General features: G+C 47.9%; 1 protein-coding gene across 1 annotated transcript in view; it reads left to right on the plus strand.

Annotated features, from left to right (window-relative positions):
* The first annotated feature begins 615 nt into the window (after positions 1-615).
* The window catches only part of zdhhc17 (zinc finger DHHC-type palmitoyltransferase 17), a 34,534-nt gene continuing 21,821 nt past the window's right edge, over positions 616-13,328 (plus strand). Inside the window, exons 1-7 of the mRNA XM_056277343.1 lie at positions 616-713; positions 2,065-2,187; positions 3,177-3,254; positions 5,774-5,918; positions 6,537-6,601; positions 7,527-7,689; positions 9,897-10,022. Of these exons, the coding sequence (XP_056133318.1) occupies positions 5,790-5,918; positions 6,537-6,601; positions 7,527-7,689; positions 9,897-10,022 (483 nt within the window). The 5' untranslated portion in view covers positions 616-713; positions 2,065-2,187; positions 3,177-3,254; positions 5,774-5,789. The remainder of the gene's footprint in view (positions 714-2,064; positions 2,188-3,176; positions 3,255-5,773; positions 5,919-6,536; positions 6,602-7,526; positions 7,690-9,896; positions 10,023-13,328) is intronic.

The following is a 13,328-nucleotide window of genomic DNA, read 5'->3' on the forward strand; positions in this document are numbered from 1 at the left end:
TGGGTTCTGAACGTTCTAGCTTGCTGTTGGTTGGAGGGTGGGTTCTGAATGTTCTGGCTTGCTGTTGGTTGGAGGGTTGGGTTCTGAACGTTCTGGCTTGCTGTGGATTGGAGGGATGGGTTCTGAACGTTCTGGCTTGCTGTAGAGTGGAGGGTTGGGTTCTGAACGTTCTGGCTTGCTGTGGATTGGAGGGGTGGGTTCTGAATGTTCTGGCTTGCTGTAGAGTGGAGGGGTGGGTTCTGTATGTTCTGGCTTGCTGTAGAGTGGAGGGGAAGCTGGTACTGACTGAGGAGAAGCCCACCAGGGTTCAGCTGGGACGTCTGCTGACCGAACAGCCTCAGGTCCACTTCTGTCGGCCAGGTCCGGATAGCAGACTCATTTAACATGACGTGTGACTGACCTTTTCCTCACCCTGTTCTCTCTCTCTCTCTCTCTCTCTCTCCATCTCTCTCTCTCTCTCTCTCTCTCTCTCTCTCTCTCCATCTCTCTCTCTCCATCTCTCTCTCTCCATCTCTCTCTCTCTCTCTCTCTCTCTCTCTCTCTCTCTCTCTCTCTCTCTCCGTCTCTCTCTCTCTCCATCTCCATCTCTGTTTTTTCATTTTCATTCAGGAAATCAAGCCCCAGAGTCATTATAACCACGGCTACAGTGAGAGCGTGGGCCGCAAGAACCACGTGGACGACTACAGCACCTGGGACATCGTCAAAGCCACGCAGTGAGTGGATGTGTGTGTGTGTGTGTGTGTGTGTGTGTGTGTGTGTGTGTGTGTGTGTGTGTGCGCGTGTGCGTCACGATACAGATATTTTGACTACAGAACCAAAAGGAACCAAAACCCAGCCTTCATGGTTATCCCCTCGGTGTCATGTTGTAGTCAAGTGCTTGCTGATGGCGTTTGGGTAGCATAGCGGTCTATTCCGCTGCTTACCAACACAGGGATCGCCAGTTCGAATCCCCGTGTGGCCTCCGGCTTGGTCGGGCGTCCCTACAGACACAATTGGCCGCGTCTGCGGGTGGGAAGCCGGGTGTGGGTATGTGTCCTGGTCGCTGCTCTAGCGCCTCCTCTGGTCGGTCGGGGTGTCTGTTCGGGGGGGAGGGGGAACTGGGGGGAATAGCGTGATCCTCCCACGCGCTACGTCCCCCTGGTGAAACTCCTCACTGTCAGGTGAAAAGAAGCGGCTGGTGACTCCACATGTATGGGAGGAGGCATGTGGTAGTCTGCAGCCCTCCCCGGATCAGCAGAGGGGGTGGAGCAGAGACCAGAATGGCTCGGAAGAGGGGGGTAATTGGCCAAGTACAATTGGGGAGAAAAGGGGGGGGGGCAAAAAAAAAGTGCTTGCTGAACCGGTCACATAACGTTGGCAGGAAGAGAGAAAGAAGAGAGACAGAAGAGAGAAAGAAGAGAGGGACGCAGACAAGACAAGTGGGAAGAACGATAGATGAAACAGATGAAGACGGAAAGGGACAGACAGAGAAATGTGGAGAAACAGAAGCCGAGCACAAATAGCTTATTTCCTTTTTAACCTGTTTTTACTTGATGGGAAGCACGTTGAAGTTTAATGTCAGAGGTGTTTGATGAGAAGTTTGCTGTTGCCCCTACCAAAGGGGCAACAACAAACTACTTACCCCTACCAAAGGGGTAAGAAAAGGTCAACACCCTTGAAAATCGTCATACACATTTCACATTATTGTACTGACGTTCCGAAACAGCTCATAGTGCAGTTTCATCTCTGACCACTAGGGGGGGCAGGTGCAGCGCTGTAACGGGGCTGGACCGGCGTCACACTAGCTGTCACTGTTTACTGTGATTTGAGGCGTGTTGACCCGTTTTGGTCGTGTGTGTTTCTTATGGGATTTGGGGTGAATACTGCAGTGTGTCACGTGGTTTGTGGTATCGCAACACTCGACAGCATGACGACTCCAGACTCCTGTGTCGTGTGAAGAATGACACACCCGCACTACACACCCCCCCAACCTGCCTTCCGGCTGCACCTCTTACATTCATTTTCTCTGCCGACAAAAACACCGAAACGTTCCCCCGCCCTCCTCATCCTCCTCTTCGTCCTCAGGTACGGTATCTTCGAGCGCTGCAGAGAGCTGGTGGAGGCCGGATATGACGTGCGACAGCCGGACAAGGAGAACGTCACCCTGCTACACTGGGCAGCCATCAACAACAGGATAGACCTGGTCAAGTCAGTCGCACACACACACACACACACAGATCTAAAGCTTTCATCATTTGACACTGGCTGACTCTGGGTGTACTGTTATTACTACTACTAATAACGCTACTTCTAATACTACCGCTGTTACTACTAATACTACCATTACTACTACTCAAAGAAGGTTGAATCGGTTCATGTGGATACGTTTGTGTGTGAACGTATCCACATGAACTGATTCAACCTTCTTTGATTTTCTTACCTGGATTTTTTTTTAGATTTTTGCTATCTCCCCCCATGTGTACTTGGCCAACTACCCCACTCCTCCGAGCCGTCCCGGTCGCTGCTCCAGCCCCTCCGTCGACCCGGGGAGGGCTGCAGACTACCACATGCCTCCTCCCATACATGTGGAGTCACCAGCCGCTTCTTTTCACCTGACAGTGAGGAGTTTCTCCAGGGGGACGTAGCGTCACACTATTCCCCCCAGTTCCCCCTCCCCCCTGAACAGGCGCCCCGACTTACCAGAGGAGGCGCTAGTGCAGCGACCAGGACACATACCCACGTCCGGCTTCCCACCTGCAGACACGGCCAATTGTGTCTGTAGGGACGCCCGACCGGAGGTAACACGGGGATTCGAACCAGCGATCCCCATGTTGGTAGGCAATGGTATAGACCGCTACGCCACCAAGACGCCCCCTTACTGGATTATCGAGCATGCATCAAGACATTACTACTACTGTTATTGTTGCTTTTATTAAGACAGCTGTTGTCATTTCTGCTGCTACTGATGTTGTTATAACTACTATTATAACTACTATATAAATACTGCTGCTACTTTCAAGAACTGTAATGCAGCTATAACATGATAAGAACAGTGGCAATATTGATGATGACGATTATATTGGTAATATTGATAATAATAAATCGGCTCTTTCAGCCTCAGCAGCACTGATAAGCGTCTCAGATGAACTGTGTCTGCTTCATATTCAGTAAACGTGTGCGTCTGTCTCTCTCTGGAGGTTCTACATATCAAAAGGAGCCATAGTGGATCAGCTGGGAGGAGATCTCAACTCCACACCGCTGCACTGGGCAACCAGGTAAGACACATCAGGAATCAGGATCAGGAACAATTTACTGTCCTTTCTTACATGTACTTGCATACACAAAGAAACGAAATTTCGTTTTCTCCCAGCCCACAGTAGTGCAACACAAAAAACACACACCCAAAATTTCCAAAAAACAACACCACCAAAAACAGAACAAAGCAAAAAAAAACAAAAAAAAAAACAAACAGTTAACAACACAGTCCACGCAGTGCAGCACAGTCCAAAATACTTCCTCCGTCCAGGAGAGCGAACGCCAGCTAGGATGACTGTCGGAACTGCCGGTCTGCATGGACTAGCAGTTAGCTTAGCCTGCCCCACTTCCGGGTCCTGTCAGACCGCCCTCGGTGTTTCCTCCCCGGGCACAGCTCCAGGCAGGGGCCGTGGCCCCTGGGCCCACCGGACGAAGCAGACCAGGCTCCCCCAGCCGATCCAACACCAGCTCTCTCAGCCAGACACCTTCAACACACACCTCCACCGCACTCCTCACGACGACGCAGACAAAAACACTCACAGTCGACGCTAGGCGAGGCTGACCGCCTCGGTGTTGCCTGTCGGGTACACTCCGGGCAGGGCCGTTCAGCTCCGGAATGGGCCGTAAACTCTCTCAGCCAATCCAGCGCCAGCTCTCGTTGCCTTTAAATTCAAAAAATTGATGAACTAAATAAAAACTTCACACGAAGACACAAACTTAGATGCAGACGTGGCCAAAGGCACTGCATAGTCGGCGCTGGGCGAGGCCGCCGCAAACGCGAGTTCACGCCGCCATCGTCCCACACCGGAAGTGAATTGCATACAGTAATAACATACGGTACAACACATCACAACATGATGACAACACATCAAGATGACAACACAGCTAGGGGTGGGATGACATGAAAATTTTGTGTCAGGATTATCTTGGCCAAAATAATAGAGATTCACAATATTATCCCGATAATCATCAAAATATCCTTAAAAACTCTTTCAATGGCGCTAAAACATACTGGAATCACTTTCACTTGCATGTTGTTAAGAAATATTTTCATCCCATCACAGATAGGACACGTCTTTTTGACTGGACCGGCCAGCGGGGCCAGCCCTACAAATGCAGATGTCCCTGACTGACTGACTGAGTGATCAGTTTGACATTGGGCCACTAGATCAGGTGACAAACGACAGTTCCAGCTAGCGGCGACCAACGATGTCACTGAAGTCACGTAACTGGTCAGCCAACCAACGATGTCGCTGGTAAACAGGAAGTGTGAGTTTCCTTATCGGCTGTGAATCAGCGCAGCGGTTTGCACTCGAGCCCTGCGCAGGACTGCTTTCTTGCATCCATGTTTTGAAGTTGGCTTGCAGCCATGGTTTGGTTTGGTGAGGCAGGTGGTCAGACTGGAGGGCGTTGTAGTGGTGATGGATTTAGTGGAGACAAGCAGATATTTTCTGTTTGGAAAGTGCAGGTTTATATTAGACTTGGTGGCATTTGTGTGAGGGTCCGCCTAGGAGGCTGCACATCCACAGACTGACAGGCAAAACGTTCTTATGGGCTAGATGTTTTCGTCCCGAGCGCTGCATACTACAAACTTTCTTGTTTCCATGCTTCCCGTTCAATCGACTTGGGCGCTGCGCAGAAGTCTTACAGTGGCAGGGAAAACACTGGTTTTCTGTCCATTATCTAAACTGGTTTCGTCGCTCATCATCTAGTTATTTAGCTGAAACTCTTCTCCAGAATGACTTAGACTGCACTCTTAATTGTACCAACAACACCAAGTAAAATTGCATGTAATGCACATGGCACATACTACTACCACCACTACTACTAGTAGTAGGTTTAATGCACATGGCACATACTACTACTACTACTACTAGTAGTAGGTTTAATGCACATGGCACATACTACTACTACTACTACCACCACTACTACTAGTAGTAGGTTTAATGCACATGGCACATACTACTACTACTACTAGTAGTAGTAGGTTTAATGCACATGGCAAGAAAAGAGTTTGATGCTGAGACAGCAGGGAGAGAGGTGCTGCTTCTTGCTCATGGACACTTCAGCAGCTCTGTTATTCTACTCATTTGAAACGTATTTTCAAGCTTGATTGTCCCTTTAGGGACACCTGTTCATTAGCCTGGATAAGTAATAACATCAATGCATGAAAACACAGTGAATTAACTGAAAGCCCAGACAGGGACACATCAGCTGCACATAAGTATGATGAACATGTGGACAGAGAATACTTTCTGTACCGTCTGGTTATACCTGACGTTATGTGAGAGTCAGTCAGTCCAACAGAACCTGGTTCTCTTCCTTCTGGGTTTAGACCCATGGATGCTGAATACATCATGTCTGACCAGGGAATCACACAGGACGTCTCACAGATGTCTGTAACCTTACTGACTGTTAACCCAGTCTGTCCCCATTGCTGATCTCTGCAGGCTACAACAGGAAGCCATTTAAGAGATGATGGGTTAATTGTGTGTGTGTGTGTGTGTGTGTGTGTGTGTGTGTGTGTGTGTGTCTTCAGGCAGGGCCACCTGTCCATGGTTGTGCAGCTGTTGAAATACGGGGCGGACCCGTCTCTGATTGACGGCGAAGGCTGCAGCTGCGTCCACCTGGCTGCCCAGTTTGGCCACACCTCCATCGTGGCTTACCTCATCGCCAAGGGACAGGTAGGATGTGCTGCAGGTCAGCTAGTTCACCAGACTACATCGGACAGAAGCTCCGCCTCATTCCTCCTCCTCAACCAATGAGATTTGTCACACACCCACAAATCAGCAAATCACAGCCGAGCGATATCTTGTGAGCAAAAGTCAGTTTGTTAGTACGCCAGGTGTCGGGACGGGGACGGGGCGGAGTTTCTGAACTGGTGATTATGACTGGATGTTAGCCTCTATAGCTGCCATCTTTGTGTATACAGAAAAGAGGTCCTTATTGACTTGTGAGCCGGAAGTTGGAATATTAAAAGATAATTTGAACAGCAATGTAGGAAATATGGGTCTGTTCTGTGATGATGTGGTCTTTGTCAGAGCCTGATTTTATTTTTGATTGTTCTGCAGGATTTAACCACCTTTTATCTGTAATGTTGGTTGGTTTTAGAGGAAGGAACAAAAATGGTTGTTTAAAAAGGTCAGGCATGTTGTTGTCCATCCCTTGTCCCTCCCTGCTGAGGACTTTCCCGTTCCTCCCTGTCCGCTCCACTCGGTCTCCTTCAGAAACTCCTGCTGGTTTGTTTCGCAGTGTTTCTCTCCATCAGGTGATGTCATTTCCTGTTGTTCCATCTTCAACAGGATGTAGACATGATGGACCAGAACGGCATGACTCCTCTGATGTGGGCCGCCTACAGAACACACAGGTGTGTGTGTGTGTGTGTGTGTGTGTGTGTGTGTGTGTGTGTGTGTGTGTGTGTGTTACGTCTATGTGCCCTCTCCTGCAAGGGCATTGTTCATCTCCACAACTTTTATCTCAATGAAAAAACTGCATGTTTGTAAAGAATGGAGGTTGGCTAAACTCCTGGAAATTAAATGAGAGTTTTGGTTTTTCAGTGCATTTAAAAAATGATCAACGAGCACAATACTGCTCCCTGAGGAGAGAACACACTCACACATAAGCCCAGTTTCATTAAGGTTTTTTTACGCAGGGCGTCCGGGTGGCGTAGCGGTCTATTCTGTTGCCTACCAACACTAGGATCATCAGTTCGAGTCCCCGTGTTACCTCTGGCTTGGACCGGCATCCCTACAGACACAATTGGGCGTGTCTGCGGGTGGGGATGTGGGTATGTGTCCTGGTCACTGCACTGGCGCCTCCTCTGGTCGGCCAGGGCGTCTGTTCGAGGGGAGGGGGAACTGAGGGGAATAGCGTGATCCTCCCACGCACTATATCCCCCTGGTGAAACTCCTCTCTGTCAGGTGAAAAGAAGCGGCTGGTGACTCCACATGTATGGGAGGAGGCATGTGGTAGTCTGCAGCCCTCCCCGGATCAGCAGAGGGGGTGGAGCAGAGACCGGGACGGATCGGAAGAGTGGGGAGATTGGCCAAGTACAATTGGGGAGAAAAAAGGGAGGGAAAGCCAAAAAAAAAAAAAAAAAAGATGTTTTCTGTCTGTCTGTCTGTCTGTCTGTCTGTCTGTCTGTCTGTCTGTCTGTCTGTCTGTCTGTCTGTCTGTCTGGCGACACGGGCTGATGTCCCGTGTCGCCAGTAAATCCCTGTGCACAGGTACTGTTAATTAGCAGAGCCCTGTATGTAACCCAGACTTGTCTCACCCTCCGTCTGCCTGTCCAGCGTGGACCCCACACGGCTCCTCCTGACCTTCAACGTGTCGGTAAACCTGGGCGACAAGTACCACAAGAACACGGCACTGCACTGGGCGGTGCTCGCCGGCAACACCACAGTCATCAGCCTGCTGCTGGACGCCAACGCCAATGTAGACGCACAGAACATCAAGGTACCGCCTGGTTCACCGCTCTGTCTGCTAGCATTAACTAGGGCTGTAACGGGAACGGTGCGCAGCACGGTGGCGCAGTGGTTAGCGCAGTCGCCTCACAGCAAGAAGGTCTTGGGTTCGAGCCCCGGGGTAGTCCAACCTTGGGGGTCGTCCTCTGTGTGGAGTTTGCATGTTCTCCCTGTGTCTGCGTGGGTTTCGTCCGGGTGCTCCGGTTTCCTCCCACAGTCCAAAGACATGTAGGTCAGGTGAATCGGCTGTACTAAATTGTCCCTAGGCGTGTGTGTGTGTGTGTGTGTGTGTGTGTGTGTGTGTGTGATGGCCTGGCGGCCTGTCCAGGGTGTCTCCCCGCCTGCCGCCCAGTGACTGCTGGGATAGGCTCCAGCAGCCCCGCGACCCTGGGAGCAGGATAAGTGGTTCGGATAATGGATGGAATGGATGGATGCTAATAAAATTATTGCTACTACTGCTATATACACTTACGAGCCAAAACATTAAAACTACCTGCCTAATATGCTGTTGGTCCTCCGTGTGCCACCAAAACAGCGGAGACCCGCTGAGGCATGAACTCCACAAGACCACTGAAGGTGTTCTCTGGTATCTGGCACCAATACGTTTGCAGCAGATCCTTCACGTCCTGTAAGTTGCGAGGTGGAGCCGCCGTGGCTTGGATTTGTCAGTCCAGCACATCCCACAGATGCTCAATCAGATAGAGTTCTGGAGAATTTGGAGGCCGGGGCAACACCTTGAACACTTGGTCTTGTTCCTCAAACCATTCCTGAACAGTGTGTGCAGTGTGACAGGCTGTTATCCTGCTGAAAGAGGCCACTGCCATCAGGGAATACTGCTATCATGAAGGGGTGTACCTGGTCTGCAACGATGTTTAGGCAGGTGGCACACATCAAATTGACGTCCACATGAATGGCTGGACCCAGGGTTTCCCAGCAGAACATTGCTCAGAGCATCACCTTCCCTCCACTGGCTTGTCGTCTTCCCACAGTACATCCTGGTGCCATCACTTCCCCAGATAAACACCACACATGTACACGGCCATCCACGTGATCTAAACGAAAATGGGAATCATCGGACCCAGCGACCTTATTCCACTGCTCTAAGGTCCAGTTCCGACGCTTCCGTGCCAATTGTAGGCACTGTTGCCGGTGGACAGGGGTCATCATGGGCACTCTGACTGGTCTGCAGCTACACAGCCCTGTACACTGCAGGTTGTGATGCCTTGTGTGTTGTGACACATTCCTCCTGTTACCATCATTACATTTTTCTGTGACTTGTGCGACAGTAGACCTCCTGTCTGTCCGGACCAGACAGGATAGCCTTCGTTGCCCTCACGCATCGAACACCCTGTTGCCGGTTTGTGGTTTGTCCCTCCTCAGACCACTGTCAGTAGGTACTCACCACTGCTGACCAGGAGCACCCACAAGCCTTGCTGTTTCAGAGGGGCTCTGACCAAGTCGTATGGCCATGACAATGTGGCCCTTGTCAAAGTCTGTCAGGTCACGTTGACTACGAGAACTGGTTGTTCACTGACCATCTAGTCTGCCCAGACCTGGACATGTGTCTACCTAGTCCATCTAGTCTACCCAGACCACCCAGACATGTGCCCTGGTTTGGAGATGGTCAGTGTTACTTGGTTCACCTGTGACTGGTCATAATGTTTTGGCTCATGAGTGTAATTACTAGTAGAACTGTCTTGGAGACAATTAAAAATGTATTTTTAGACCGAGTATCTATTTTTTAGCAACTAGTAACTACAATAGTGAGAAGTGACGTTACAGCAGCGACTAGTGAGGAAGTACTAGCAACTAGCCAGTACTAGCGACTAGCCAGTACTAGCGACTAGCCAGTACTAGCAACTAACCAGTACTAGCGACTAGCCAGTACTAGTGTCTAATTTTTAGCATCTTAAAATGAATAAATGATCAACGGGCCTGCCATAGGTTGATCTGTACAGTTTTATGTCTCAAGTCTTCTTCAACAAACTCGACCCTCTTCAGTTTTAACTCTGGAGGAAGAGGACGGTCCTCTGACGACGTCGCATCACACTGCTCAGCAACCTGAGGAGTCAGGCTGCCCTTCCACCCAAAGACAAAGACAATGTTTTCATTGTCTTGGGTGTTTCTGTGTTGGGTTGTTTTTCAGTATTTGGGTTTTTTTGTTTGTTTAGTGTTTCACTCTTGTTTTGTTTCATGAAGGGTGAGACGCCGCTGGATCTCGCCAAGCAGAGGAAGAACATGTGGATGATAAATCACTTACAGGAAGCCCGACAGGCCAAAGGCTACGACAGCCCGTCCTACCTGAAGAGACTCAAGATGGACAAGGTACACACACACACACACACACACACACACACACACACGCTGGCCGGTTCTGTTTCACGTAGGCCTGCAGTCACAGAAGTAGGGTTATGCCTTGTTTATGCTCAGCTTTAAATACGGATACGGGCGGAGCCTTCTGTCCGTACTCTGCGTTCATTTCGTCCGTATCTGTGCACGTTTTCTGAAAGCTAACGATACAGATGAACTGGATCAGTACCAGCGGAGATCGTGGGGGCAGTGTAGCCAATAGTTCAAATGAGACACCGAGAAGACATCTAAAAAATGGCGGAACAAATAACATTCAACACGTTTTATTTGAAGTTGTTCAGAGGCAGTTCCCAACCACCATAAAGCTGTGCATGTTGGGCTTAACAGCGGAGCTGACGGACTCTGGCCTCCCCTCCTTTGAAAAGAGGTGGATTATCCTGGCCACCACAACTGCCAAACATATACTATTGAAAAAACAACCCCCCCCCGCCCCCCATGAAGAGTGGGCTACAAAAATGGCTCAGCTGGCTAGCTGTGAGAGGGTCTCATACTCTCTTTGGGACAAGATGGACCAATTTGAGCTTACCTGGGACTCAGTTGTGGCTTGGTCAACAGGGACACGGAGGTGGAATTGTGTGTTGAATGCTGTATATGGTATTGTTACTGAATTTTGAGGGATAATTTTGATTTATTATTGATTTGTTTTATTAATATTTATTATTTATTTTTCTGTCCTGTCTTTCCCTTTGAAAAACGTTAATAAAATTGTTGATTGCAAAAAAAAAAAAACATGGCGGCACTCTTCGAGGTGAGGTTTGAGAGTTGGTGAGGCATTTTAAACATATCTGTCACGTACTTAATGGCCTCACAGACCACCACCGTCTGCAACCCTGCCTCCGCTTTCTTGCCTCTTACGTTATAACGACCTCCACCGCCATCATGTTTGTTGTTGTCACAAACGTTTGACTCTGGACTGCCCTCTAGTGGATGTGTTGCTTAACATCCATGCCAATGTAAAGGACGCATGGAAGTATGTGGGCAGTGACATCATTTGAAACGGACATGTTTACTTTCGTATGTAAAGGAAGCATAAGTGAGTCTTTACCCCACGTAACCTTCGTCCCCCCCCCCCCCCCCAATTGTAACTGGCCAATTACCCCACTCTTCTGAGTCATCCGGGTCTCTGCTCCACCCCCTCTGCCAATCCGGGGAGGGCTGCAGACTACCACATGCCTCCTCCCATACATGTGGAGTCGCCACCTGCTTCTTTTCACTTGACAGTGAGGAGTTTCACCAGGGGGACGGGGTGCATGGGAGGATCACGCTATTCCCCCCAGTCCCCCCCCCGAACAAGTGCCCCAACCGACCACAGGAGGCGCTAGTGCAGCGACTAGGACACATACCCATATCCGGCTTCCCACCCGCAGACACGGCCAATTGTGTCTGTAGGGATGCCGGACCAAGCCGGAGGTAACACGGGGATTCGAACCAGCGATCCCCGTGTTGGTAGGCAACAGAATAGACCGCCATGCTACCTGGATGCCCGTAACCTTCGTTTTTTGTCAGTATCTCTTTTTGGCTGCAGCCATAGTACTGCAGCAAGCTCCTTCCAGAGTTGTGGCATCCTGTGTATTAGAGTCGACAGCCTGTCGTGGGCTCTTCCAGTCGCAGTACTGAACCTGAGCCTCGTGTGTGTAAATGGCTTTGCTGTAACGTTACACTAACATCACTAGATATCTCTGAGTTGTTTAACTTCATTTCATTTCTTTTAGCTAAATGCTTTTTTCTAACTCTTCACCTTGTCTCGCTGGACCGCTGTTAGCTGATGAAGGTACTTGTAGTGTATAGATAGTCGTTCCAAACAGAGAAACCCCCATGAAACCCCCATGAATACCCAGAAGTACTGAGACTGTAGTAATGATGCCTCTAGGTTATAATTAGGGGTGTAAGAAAAGATCGATACACTGGAATATGGTGATATTATCTTGTGTGATACTGTATCGATTCTCAACACCACTATATGGAGTTTTAATTGTTTACATGTAAAGGTTCATGACAAACATGTTGTGTTGTGTGTAACCCCACAACCGCTAGATAACAGTGTTGTAATCTGTCTTCAGCCATGTGACTCCTCCACTCCAACCCAGCAACGTAAACTGAGACAGGAAGTAGCATAAGCACAAAGAGCACAGGCCTATGAAGCCCCAATATATCACCTTTCTTACAGTACCACAATATATCACCTTTCTTACACTATCACAATATATCACCTTTCTTACAGTATCACGATATATCACCTTTCTTACAGTATCACAATATATTACCTTTCTCACAGTATCACAATATATTACCTTTCTCACAGTATCACGATATATCACCTTTCTCACAGTATCACAATATATCACCTTTCTTACAGTATCACAATATATTACCTTTCTTACAGTATCACAATATATCACCTTTCTTACAGTATCACAATATATTACCTTTCTTACAGTATCACAATATATCACCTTTCTTAAAGTATCACAATATATCACCTCTCTTACAGTATATTTATCACAATATATCACCTCTCTTACAGTATCACAATATATCACCTTTCTTACAGTATCACAATATATCACCTTTCTTACAGTATCACAATATATTACCTTTCTTACAGTATCACGATATATCACCTTTCTGACAGTATCACAATATATTACCTTTCTTACAGTATCACGATATATCATCTTTCTTAGTGTCACAATATATCACCTTTCTTACAGTATCACAATATATCACCTTTCTTACAGTATCACAATATATCACCTTTCTTACAGTATCACAATATATCACCTTTCTTACAGTTTCACAATATATCACCTTTCTTACAGCATCACAATATATCACTTTTCCTGCAGTATCACAATATATCACCTTTCTTATAGTATCACAATATATCACCTTTCTTACAGTATCACAATATATCACCTTTCTTACAGTATCACAATATATCACCTTTCTTACAGTTTCACAATATATCACCTTTCTTACAGTATCACAATATATCACCTTTCTTACAGTATCACGATATATCACCTTTCTTACAGTATCACGATATATCATCTTTCTTACAGTATCACGATATATCACCTTTCTTACAGTATCACGATATATCACCTTTCCTGCAGTATCACAATATATCACCTTTCTTACAGTATCACGATATATCATCTTTCTTACAGTATCACAATATATCACCTTTCTTACAGTATCACAATATATCACTTTTCTTACAGTATCACGATATATCACCTTTCTTACAGTATCACAATA

This window comes from Lampris incognitus, chromosome 3 (genome assembly GCF_029633865.1).
Source record: "Lampris incognitus isolate fLamInc1 chromosome 3, fLamInc1.hap2, whole genome shotgun sequence".
In the NCBI taxonomy this organism is placed as follows: Eukaryota; Metazoa; Chordata; class Actinopteri; order Lampriformes; family Lampridae; genus Lampris; species Lampris incognitus.